The 12383-nt window shown below is 44.0% G+C and overlaps 2 protein-coding genes across 2 annotated transcripts in view; one reads left to right on the top strand and one right to left on the bottom strand.

Moving 5' to 3' along the window:
• Window positions 1–3983, bottom strand: part of LOC141095089 (acrosin-like) — a 75281-nt gene extending 71298 nt beyond the window's left edge. Inside the window, exon 1 of the mRNA XM_073580970.1 lies at window positions 3900–3983. Coding sequence (XP_073437071.1) covers window positions 3900–3983 — 84 coding nt within the window. The remainder of the gene's footprint in view (window positions 1–3899) is intronic.
• The window catches only part of MEST (mesoderm specific transcript), a 47815-nt gene that overhangs the window by 10328 nt on the left and 25104 nt on the right, over window positions 1–12383 (top strand). Inside the window, exons 2-3 of the mRNA XM_073580978.1 lie at window positions 7066–7220; window positions 7493–7572. Of these exons, the coding sequence (XP_073437079.1) occupies window positions 7067–7220; window positions 7493–7572 (234 nt within the window). The 5' untranslated portion in view covers window position 7066. The remainder of the gene's footprint in view (window positions 1–7065; window positions 7221–7492; window positions 7573–12383) is intronic.

The following is a 12383-nucleotide window of genomic DNA, read 5'->3' on the forward strand; positions in this document are numbered from 1 at the left end:
ATGGGCTACAATTCCTTTGGAAACAATTCACACCTTGTATGAATCCATACCTCGGAGAATTGAGGCTGTAATCACCGCAAAAGGTGGACCTACACCATATTAATCTAACTTTTGTTGATGTTTCCAGGTGTTTCCATTATTTTGTCCAACCCCTGTATGTATATGTGTGTGTGTGTAATATATATTTGATATTACATAGTGTATTACATATTTACAATTTATTAGTTTTTTGTGTTCTAATGTTGCAGTCCAATAAATATATATTATGTTCTATCTAAATATCTTGATTATTGTATCATAAAAATGATTAAATGTCTGATGTTCACGTTGTACTACAATAAATTTTTCACTTAAATATAAGCAATATACACTCACTGGCCACTTTATTAGGTACACCATGCTAGTAAGGGGTTGGACCCCCTTTTGCCTTCAGAACTGCCTCAATTCTTCGTGGCAGAGATTCAACAAGGTGCTGGAAGCATTCCTCAGAGATTTTGGACCATATTGACATGATGGCATCACACAGTTGGCGCAGATTTGTCGGCTGCACATCCCTGATGCGAATCTCCCGTTCCACCACATCCCAAAGATGCTCTATTGGATTGAGATCTGGTGACTGAGGAGGCCATTTGAGTACAGTAAACTCATTGTCATGTTCAAGAAACCAATCTGAGATGATTCGAGCTTTATGACATGGCGCATTATCCTGCTGAAAGTAGCCATCAGATGTTGGGTACATTGTGGTCATAAAGGGATGGACATGGTCAGCAACAATACTCAGGTAGGCTGTGGCGTTGCAACGATGCTCAATTGGTACCAAGGGGCCCAAAGAGTGCCCAGAAAAAATTCCCCACACCATGACACCACCACCACCACCACCAGCCTGAACCGTTGATACAAGGCAGGATGGATCCATGCTTTCATGTTGTTTACGCCAAATTCTGACCCTACCATCCGAATGTCGCAGCAGAAATCGAGACTCATCAGACCAGGCAACGTTTTTCCAATCTTCTACTGTCCAATTTCGATGAGCTTGTGCAAATTGTAGCCTCAGTTTCCTGTTCTTAGCTGAGAGGAGTGGTACCCAGTGTGGTCTTCTGCTGCTGTAGCCCATCTGCCTCAAAGTTCGACGCACTGTGCGTTCAGAGATGCTCTTCTGCCTACCTTGGTTGTAACGGGTGGCAATTTGAGTCACTGTTGCCTTTCTATCAGCTCGAACTAGTCTGCCCATTCTCCTCTGACCTCTGGCATCAACATGGCATTTCCGGCCACAGAACTGCCGCTCACTGGATTTTTTTTCTTTTTCGGACCATTCTCTGTAAACCCTAGACATGGTTGTGCGTGAAAATCCCAGTAGATCAGCAGTTTCTGAAATTCTCAGACCAGCCCTTCTGGCACCAACAATCATGCCACGTTCAAAGGCACTCAAATCACCTTTCTTCCCCATACTGATGCTCGGTTTGAACTGCAGGAGATTGTCTTGACCATGTCTACATGCCTAAATGCACTGAGTTGCCGCCATGTGATTGGCTGATTAGAAATTAAGTCTTAACACACAGTTGGACAGGTGTACCTAATAAAGTGGCTAGTGAGTGTATGTGGGAGTCGGAGTCGTGGAGTTGGAGTCGGAGTAAGGGAAATTGAGGAGTCGGAGTGGCAGGTTTGGCTTACCGACTCCACAGCCCTGCCTGTCAGCACTTTTGGCCGCTCTGCCTTTCAAGGCTTTTCTGTAGCATTCTATGATGCTGTACATAAGCCCCCGGTCCGACCTGAAAGACAAGAAAAATAAGTTTTATTATACTCACCTGGGGGGATGGTTTGATGCGGTCCGGTCCGATGGGTGTCGCAGGTTCAGGTCCTGCACCTCCCATCTTCTTGCGACACCGCTCTCCTGCTTGCTTCATCGCTCCCGGCACTGCACTTCTGTGCAGGCGTACTTCTCTGCCCTTTGAGGGCAGAGCAAAATACTGCAGTGCGCAGGCGCCGGGGGAAAAGTCAGAGAGGCAAAGAAGTACCCCTGCGCAGAAGTGTAATGCCGGGATCGATGAAGTAAGCAAGAGGGACAGCGTTGCAAGATGATGGGAGGCGCCGGACCCGGACCTGCGACACCCATCGGACCAGACCGCATCGAACCGCCACCGCCCCAGGGTGAGTATAATAAATGCTGTAGATAAGCCCTTAAAGGCAGTGGCTGCATCTTATAGCGGCCAAAACATCCTCTTAAAATATTGTAGTCATCACTTTATCACTGTGTACGTACAATTGCTCATTTTGCCCTTCTACCTAGCTAAATCTTGTTTTATACATAATGGCGACTAACTGCACCACGGGCCTCAATGCAGAGCGGGCTAGGGGAGCGCTTACAGCCGCCGCTCTGTATTCTCAGATCTGTGGCTAAAACCTGGCAGGGGCAATAAAGTTAATTTTCTTCCTGCAGCGTTCGTCTAAGTGCAGGCGCCTGGCAGGTTTAGAACGTTATTATCCTGCAGATTGGCACCATATCTGCAGGTTAATTGCATTTCTTTTGGTGACAGGTTCCCTTTAAGACATTTTTTTGCATCCACGTTTCTCCCAAACCGTCCTGAGTAATAACTACATCTATAGTAATGATTTTCTCAGATTGATGGAAATGGGACATACCAGTACAGATTGTTCTGGGCATTAATGATATTTATATAGGAGTTGTTTTTCCATTGCAATTGTTGTCAATACATCTGTTCCAATACAGAAGAAACATTTAGTCGTATATCCAATTAGTACAAAATCAGGATGATTCAATTGACCGAAAATGTTTTTGGTTACTTTGCCCTGATGAACCCTTACACTTCTAGGGACTGACCAGGCTGATGATATAGATGCCATACAGGTTAAGTCATCAGCATCAAACTGGTGGGGGTACGACTCCCAGCAACTGCACCGATCTTCTCTTTTTCGGTGGTCTCCGGGTTTAAACAGAATGGAGCCGTCACAGTGCAGCTCCATTTATTGTGTACTGGCCGGTTTGTAGAACTGCAGCTTTCTTTTCCATAGGAGCTGATCTGCAGTATGTCTTCTAAAACAGTGGAGCTTTGCTGTTCCTCTCAACATTCAACTGATGGGGATGAAAACAGCTGATCAAAGTGGGTGCCAGGTGTTGACCCCCCACCAATCTGTTTAAAATTGTTAATTTATCCTAAGGAAAATTCATCAGTATCACTTGCCTGGACAACCTCATTAAGTAAATTGGAGTTTAGGAAAGCTTTTCTTTTATAGTGCAAAAATCTCCATAAGTTGATTGTACGTGTTCTTTATCCCCCAAGGTTGTCTGTAAGCTATTAGATAAATATGAAACTCGGTACAAATAATGCATTGTGTTTATTTTCCAGTTGTGATGATCTTTTTGGGGAAGTCCCTGAATTGTTATTCCGACACATCATGCGGTAGATGGGGTGTTTTTTTTTCTCTCCCATGTGTTCTCTCATACTTTTCTCCAAAGCACATGTGTAAGGTAACAAGCAGGAACGCGAGATGCAGTGACGGGACGCAGGCAGAGCAGGGTTTAACAGGTTTATTTACAGGTGGATACTCCACGCAGGGAGGGTAAAAGGTTAAACAATATAAATGACAATGGATTTTGCAAGGTGAGGTACAACAGTACAAGCTCAGTAGCAAGCGTGTTAGGAAGTCCTAAATCTGCAGCTCCGGCTGCGTACTCAATTGCGCCGACAGCGGCTGGCGCGATGTCGTTTCCAGTGGGGCCAAGTATATGACAACACCCCATCTTCTGGTGACAGCAGTCGGTTTCCGGTACCTTCCACTGCCCCTAGTTCATATACTGTTGTGGCTAAACAACGGTGAGGGCCACAGTCCTGTATGAGCCCAGAGTAGCTATGCAAGTATAAAAGGCCAAGTCAAGTCACAAGTGTCTGGGGCAGAAATTCACTAGCACGATCAGGGTGTAGGTTATGGTCTCGCTCCCGGTCTCTTTCAGGCGGCACACGCATGGTACTCGCGAACCTCAAGTGTCTGGTTCCTGGCTTTGTCGGTCACCGGGCACGCACTGCCCGTCTCTCTCTCTCTGGTCCCCGCGGCAGGTGACAGCGGTCGCTGGTCTGTGTGGGGCTGGTGCTTCCTGGACGGAGCACTCCTCTCGCTGCTGCAACACCCAGCTCAGCTCTGCTCTGTGTGCACGGCTCTGCTCTGCTAACATGGCTCTGCTCTGCATGGTTCTATCTGCAGGCGACGGACGCTCCTTCCATATGGCCTGTCGCCAGACCGGTACTCTCTGATGGGGGAAGCAGAGCGCACTGCTCCACACGGGCGCCAGACTGCCCCGCTTTTTCCTTTTATACCTCTTCTGCTGTGCACACTTTTCTGGCTCTCCCCGCCCCCTCCTGTCAGCAGGAAGCTCCGTCTCTTCCTTCCCTCCTGCAGCAGGGGAAGGTCCGCCTCTCTCAGGCTTCCCCCCGGAAAAAGGATGCCGCCTTTTTAGTTCCGGACCCGGCATGCAGGTACCCGCGGTTCGGTCAGCCTCCTTACATTACACATGAACACCACTTCTCTGGTCCAGGTTCTATGTATACAGTAGGAAAATCATAATTTCTTCTTATGCCAAAGTGACACACTTTTTGTATACTTCTTGCCATTTGTATGCTGTAAATACCAAATGATCTAAGCCTTGACCATATTTCAGATTTAGCCATTAGTATGATACAGAATATTAGTAAATATATTCATAGTATAATATTTGGTCACATCAATATCTGTAAGTCAAAACCAGGAGTGGGTGATAAATATAGAAGTGGTGACGTGTTTCTATTAGACTTTTCCTCTGACTGTTCCTCTCCTGGTTTTGGCTTACAGATACTGAGGTAAAATACTGATGTGTGAATGTGGCCTTAAAGTGAATATATGCCACTGATTCTGGAATAGATTTACTTATTCTTCTGTGTCCCTCTGATCCAAAGTTATGCCTCCCCCCACAATAATAAAGATGCAAATGTTTCCTTGACCCAGCCGGGGTGTGTGCCACAGAACTTCTATTTCATCTCCAGGGTCGGCCAGTCAGAACATGGTCGCATCCACAGAGAAACTCAGAGACATATTCCAGTTAGTTGAAGCGAAATTTTGCACCCTTATTACCGAGGGGCATTACTATGGAACGGAGGAGCACATAAGACAAAGAAAAACGGTTCCAGAATCAGTGGAGCCGCAGCTATTGAAGGAGGATATCGGTTTAAATAAAATATTTAAAAAACAAAAAACCTGTAAAAGGTCCTCTTCAATTTTTTATATACAAAGACCTGTGACATATACAGTAGTTAAGACTTGCAGTAGGTAGCCATAAGGTTCGTCAGCAAGGGATAGCCTCATTTAATCTGTGAGTGTTCCTGGTAGAAAAATGACGACCATAACATTGTGGATGTTGTATTTTTCCCCAAAAATATTTTGGCCTATAGTTTGGATTTTCAATCCTCCAACATGTCAAGTTATGCTGTGGATTTGACTCTTTGCAATGCAAACAAAACCTGCACGATTTTATTTGGAGTTTTCTACTGCAGAAATCAACAGCAGATCAGCCCTATTTGCACATAATCTAGAGGCACTCTGATTACACTTTGCCCTATCACCTTCTCTACTATTTATATGTCAGTCTCTGGTAGACATACACTTCTACTTCCAACCGTCAGTTGCTTGTGTCACATATGGTTAAAGCCTCTAAAAGCCGTTGTGCTCTGAAAAGTTGTTCCAGAGTGATAAGGATTAGTGTTTAATAATTGTGGTGGTGACACATTTTTAGAGCACTCATAAATCTGCTGCACAGCTATGTCCTGAGGAAGCAGAAACGTTAAGAAGATTAAATGTCTGTGGCTATAAAGCTGCTTACAACCATACAGGTGCAGTCTGGAGCCCCATACTTTCAGGAGAAAACACAGATATCTTTTATCTGAACAGCAATAGTCACCATTCTACAAGGCTGTTAACATGCACAGCTGGATGTACGTATATGGTATATAACATGTGTACAGCCACGGAAAAAAGTTTAGCGACTGATACAGGTTCTGCTTTTCTCAAACTTGTCCCCCCCGGAAAAAGGCACAGCGCCGAAACGCGCGTAGGGGCGGGTGGCACCACAGATGCAAAGGTAACCTAGGCGTTTAACCATTTACTTACTCTGGTTGCTCAGCACAATTTATCCGTGATAGGTATACAGCCTTCCTGGCTTCAGTTTTTTTCTTTTTATAACCCTTGTGTATTTGGTTCACTATATACCTTGCTCATATTTCAGGGTACACTGACTGCACTATTGCACATGCACTTTGAGGAAATCAGTTTCTTATACTAACATGCCTGCTGGTTTACCAAATTTTCTTTTTGCTGTGGTTCCATCCTTTCAGCTCACAACTGTAATATCCCTACTTATTTATTTCATGTTATATTGATGTTTCTAATAAAATTTCATATTTTTATTACTTGGTTCTTTATGGTGCTTTTTTTATATGATTTCTCTTTTTCACAAACTTTGCTTCTTCAGCACTTTTGGATCTGTTATTCAGATGGTTGCTGAAATACAACTATATGTATTTGATAAGTTTTTACACTTTTATTGATACACAGATCAAGTTTATGCACAGACTCCATATTTACAGTGGGGGTCTGCCATTGCTCAAAAATACTATGGTATGAATGGCATATTTTTTATCTATGACACAACAGTCTCCAACGCACAACATTGACAGCGCCTATTTAGCCGTATCTGCATCAGCGCTTAAAAATCTTCCTGGCCTTTATGGTTCTGAAAACCCTTATTGGTCCTGAAGATGCTGGACTTTTCAAATTTGCTTTAAATCCAGGAATGTGAATTGCGGATTGTAAAGTCCATTATTTAGTTGAGCCGTGAAGAATCAGAACCTCAGTGATGTGGACATACAACATGTGACTGTGGTGTGCTGGGAGGAATACTATTGCGTCCTCCCAGGTTTGGCGTAACTTGTCAAGAGCACAGAATATTTATGACCAGAGATGTTCTTACAGCTTTTTGCCTATATAAACACATGAAGTTACCTGGTTATGTGTGTGTTGCAGGATGAAGGAATGGTGGATTCAGGTTGGGCTGATTGCAGTTCCTCTGCTTGCTGTTTACCTGCACATTCCTCCACCCAACCTCTCCCCGGCACTCTTCACATGGAGGTCATCCGGTGCATTTTTCACATTCCAAGAACAACGGATCTTTTATAGAGGTATTATTTAGAGGTATAGATAAAATTCTGCTGAGGGAAATAAGCTCTTGGCCTATTAGGTGGGGAATTGTTATAGGCATGAGACGTATGTCTAGAGTCAAGGACAGGACTGGATTTCATTCCGGAAGATTAGAAACCTTTCCCAAAGCCTTATTTGTTTGTTTTTTTTTTTTTTGCCTCATAAACTGGGATTCCACCCCATCCATCGCTCTAAGCTTGTGCGCATGAAAGCTTATGCTGTTTACAGCTTTGTTTTTTTTTTTTCTTTTTAGAATCCTTTGGAGCTGTTGGAAGCTCAGATGTGGTGATTATTTTACATGGATTCCCAACATCAAGCTATGACTGGTATAAGGTAACAATAAATTAATCTCACACGGGGCTCTCCATTAATTTCCATGAGAGTTTATGGAAGCAGCTCAGAATCCGTGATCGGGTGTTTCAATAACTTCTATAGCAGCATAAATGCACAGCTACTTCTCCATTCATTCTCTGCCTGGATGCAGTGACTAGAGACTGCCTAAACAGCTGACATGTGCCCGCAATAGCCGTGGGTGGAATCGCGATTCACCCAGGCTATTAACTAGTTAAATGCCGCTGTCAAACTCTGACAGCAGCATTTAACACGAGCTTCCAGCCATCGGGCCGGAAATCCTCCCACCGGTGACACCGTCACGTCTTCTCGGGTCACCTGTTCGTTGGTATGACATCCAGAGGTCTCCTGAAGACAACTATGGTTGTCAGTGCTGGATTGTTTCGAGCGCCGCCCAGTGGTCGGCACTCAGCAAGTGAGTAATTCTTCTACATAGAGGCGATCTGATCATCGCCTTTATGTAGCAGAGCCGATCGGGCTATGGCAGCTTCTAGTCTCCTATAGAGACTATTGAAGCATGTCAAAATTAAAAAAATAAAGTCATTAAACATGTTAAAAAAATAAAAAAAAGGTTTAAATCACCCCCCCCCGCCCCATTCATAATAAAACAATAAAAAAAAATCAAATATACGCATATTTGGTATCGCCGCTTTCAGAATCGCCCGATCTCTCAATAAAAAAAGATTAACTTGATCACTAAACGGCGTAGCGAGAAAAAAGTCAAAACGCCAGAATTACATTTTTTTGGTTGCGACTTTGCAATAAATGCAATAATGGGCGTTCAAAAGATCGTATCCACACCAAATTGGTATCAATAAAAACGTCAGCTCAGCACGCAAAAAATAAGCCCTCACCTGACCCAAGGTAAAACCAATGGTGTCATTCAAAAGTACATCTCGTCCTGCAAAAAACAAGCCCTCGCACGGCCATGTTGATGAAAAATAAAAAAGTTATGGCTCTGGGAAGAAGGGGAGCAAAAACAGAAACCCCAAAATGAAAAAGGGCAGGGTTTTGAAGGGGTTAAACATTTGTTAAAATATGCAATGCAATTTAGGTATATTTTTATTTATTTTTCCATTTTTAAAATGACCAATATCACATGCAAGGGACAAATACCACCGCACCATGACCAGACACCATATTACCACCACATAGTGACCTATAATACCACAAACAAGGAACAAATACAGCCACACCATGGCCAGACCACATATTACCACCACATAGTGACCGAATACTACAATAAGTGCCATTATACCCAGGAGATTTGTACTTTATATGTAGTGTCCATGTACAGGTAATACAGTGATCACCAGTGACAATATATACAGGAGCTCTGTATATAGTGTCAGTGTACAGGTTATACAGTGATCAATGACATTATACGCAGGAGCTCTGTATAAGGCATAGTGTATAGTGTCAGGGTACAGGTAACACACTGATTCACCAGTGACATCTCTAGGTGAATTCCTGCATCTTCGCTTTTCATCTTCATCCAGCACACCCACAGACCGCCATCACTTCTTCCAACTAGGGCTCGTCTCTGCAGGAAATAAGTTATCTAGAGCACCGCTTGCAGAGCACATTACTTAATTTTTTCACAACTTCTACACTACACCACATGAAGAAAAAAAGGCGACAGTGCCGCTCTGCACGGTAACAGGACCGCCTCCCCCGTTTAAAACAGTATCCTCAAAAAATAAAATAAATACATCACTGCAGTAATAATATCCCTTAATTAGCCCCTATGGTAATAATATCCCCCATCCTGGCCCCCGTGTGTCTCATTCCTGGCTCCAGCCATATATTCTCCCATTCTTCGCTCATGAGTATCCATTCTGCCTCCATGTGATGTCCCATCCTGGCCCATATGATCTCCCCCTCCAGGCCCATATGATCTCCCCCTCCAGGCCCATATGATCTCCCCCTCCAGGCCCATATGATTTCCCCCTCCAGGCCCATATGATCTCCCCCTCCTGGCCCTTATGATCTCCCCATCCTGGCCCTTATGATCTCCCCATCCTGGCCCTTATGATCTCCCCATCCTGGCCCTTATGATCTCCCCATCCTGGCCCTTATGATCTCCCCATCCTGGCCCATCTGTCCCATGATTCTGCCCCATGATCATGCCTCATCTGCCCCATGATCCTGCCCCATCTGTCTCCATTGTATCCATCCTGCCCCATGTTCCTGCCCCATGTCCCCCTCTTGCTCCATGTGTTTCCATCCTGCCCCATGTGATATGTTTTTCTTTTTTAAGAAATGTGCAGAAATTTCTACATTTCTGTTTTTTTCACAGTAAAGATGGGGTGCAGAGGGTACATTAATGAGAAAAAAAATTGAACTTTTTTTTAATTTACCAAATGGCTGCAATGAAACAAAAAGTGAGAAATTGAAAGGAGTCTGAATACTTTTCGTACCCACTGTATATATACACACACACACATATATATGTGTGTGTGTGTGTGTATATATATATATATATCTATATATCCTATATTATGTTTATACACATCAGTAGCAGTATTTCCTATATAATTTATATAGACTGCTATATACATTATAGGTGATACAGTGATTATATACAGCAGTATTATTATTATTATTATTATTATTATTATTTATTGTTATAGCGCCATTTATTCCATGGCGCTTTACATGTAAGGAGGAGTATACATAAAAACAAGTACAATAATCTTAAACAATACAAGTCATAACTGGTACAGGAGGAGAGAGGACCCTGCCCGCGAGGGCTCACAATCTTCAAGGGATGGGTGATAATACAGTAGGCGAGGGTAGAGCTGGTCGTGCAGCGGTTTGGTCGATCGGTGGTTACTGCAGGTTGTAGGCTTGTCGGAAGAGGTGGGTCTTCAGGCTCTTTTTGAAGGTTTCGATGGTAGGTGAGAGTCTGATATGTTGTGGTAGAGAGTTCCAGAGTAGGGGTGATGCGCGAGAGAAATCTTGTATGCGATTGTGGGAAGAGGAGATAAGAGGGGAGTAGAGAAGGAGATCTTGTGAGGATCGGAGGTTGCGTGCGGGAAAGTACCGGGAGACGACGTCACAGATGTATGGAGGAGACAGGTTGTGGATGGCTTTGTATGTCATGGTTAGGGTTTTGTAATGGAGTCTCTGGGCAATTGGGAGCCAGTGAAGGGATTGACAGAGGGGAGAGGCTGGGGAATAGCGGGGGGACAGGTGGATTAGTCAGGCAGCAGAGTTTAGAATAGATTGGAGGGGTGCGAGAGTGTTTGAGGGGAGGCCACAGAGCATGAGGTTGCAGTAGTCAAGGCGAGAGATGATGAGGGCATGGACTAGGGTTTTTGCAGCTTCTTGGGTGAGGAATGAACGGATTTGTGAAATATTTTTGAGTTGAGATATATAAGTATCACTTATAAGTATCACTTATAAGTATCACTTATAAGTATCACTTATAAGTATCACTTATAAGTACTTATAAGTACTTATATAAGTATCACTTATATATTGTATATACAGCAGTCTTTATACATTATATAGGTCCACCTGCTGTATATACATAAAATATGTTTTCACCTTGGGACTTACTCAGGTCCCTGAGATGGGGTAAGGATGAACAGATGAGAGGGGTCCACTGTCCAGCGTTGGCGGTGAGAGCAGGGTTCTCTGACGATGGTACTGGCAGGCCAGAGGCAGACACAGATAGAGGAGCCTTACGTGCACAGCAGCAGCGCCATCCTTTTCAAATTTTTAACTTGGCCCTGTGTGCACACGCAGTCTTCTGCTTGCCCGCACTGACAAGGTTGGCAGCTGCACGTACGCACGAAAGGGGGCCGCAGCTGTGCTCGCGCACTGACGCAGGCCGCCGCAGCCCTTGTCAGAACGTGTAACTAGACAGCGTGCGCGTGCATACAGGGCCTTCACTCAGAAGATTTAAAGCGCTGGCAGCCCACTTTGTGATGGAGCCCTGCCGGCCTGCCTTGGAAGATGCCCAATCAAGGCCTGCTTTTAACTGTGTCCGCACAGTAATAGAGTTACTGCACCCGCAGGATCCTGCCACTGGGGCCCAGTGAGTAGAAGAGACGAGGCCCCATACACCAGTCAGGGCAGTAATACCCTGATGGCGGCCCTGGGTGTAGCTTTAATTTCCAAGAGGAGCATTAGATGGTCTATAAGCCTCCTTACATCAGCCTGGCACTCTCCATGAGGAGAAATGTTTCCCCTTAGATGTGCTGTAAATGAAAAAGCCAAGTCGCAGATAAGTCACACGTTGCATGGAAGTATATGTCAAGTTTGACAGAAAATCCAACAAATGTGGGCGACTGTTTCACTGTCACAATGTGACACTGTAAGAAAACGAATGCAATGTGTCAGGGGGTGAATAATTCTGAGACTGCATAAGTCATGAAAAGTTGTGTTTGAATGTGGAGAAACCATTTGTTTTATTAGTTATGCTGTGCTAATTAAAGTGACCTGTCAACTCGAAAAAACTATTTTCCTGCATGTACGGTATATGGTTAGTCTGCAGGTAAATAGGGTTACAATGCTGTCTGCTTCCTTACTGGTAGTGCGGCTATGGGGAGAAAATCAACTTATGTGAACAGCGGCTGTAAGCACACCCAGGCACTCTTATTGAAAGCTTGCTCAGCACAGAAGCTATTTACTTGCAGATTAAATCTTTCCTGCTTAATAATTTTTTGGGGGTTTATTCCAAACAGCAGAAAGCTTGTAAATGTTACTAATAAGTTAAATTTACAATGGGAGTTGAATAATTTCGATTGCCACTGTGTGTGTATGTGCTGCATTTGTCTTACTGT

This window comes from Dendrobates tinctorius, unplaced genomic scaffold, assembly GCF_039654945.1.
Source record: "Dendrobates tinctorius isolate UK_male_01 unplaced genomic scaffold, ASM3965494v1 ptg000066l, whole genome shotgun sequence".
Taxonomy (NCBI): domain Eukaryota; kingdom Metazoa; phylum Chordata; class Amphibia; order Anura; family Dendrobatidae; genus Dendrobates; species Dendrobates tinctorius.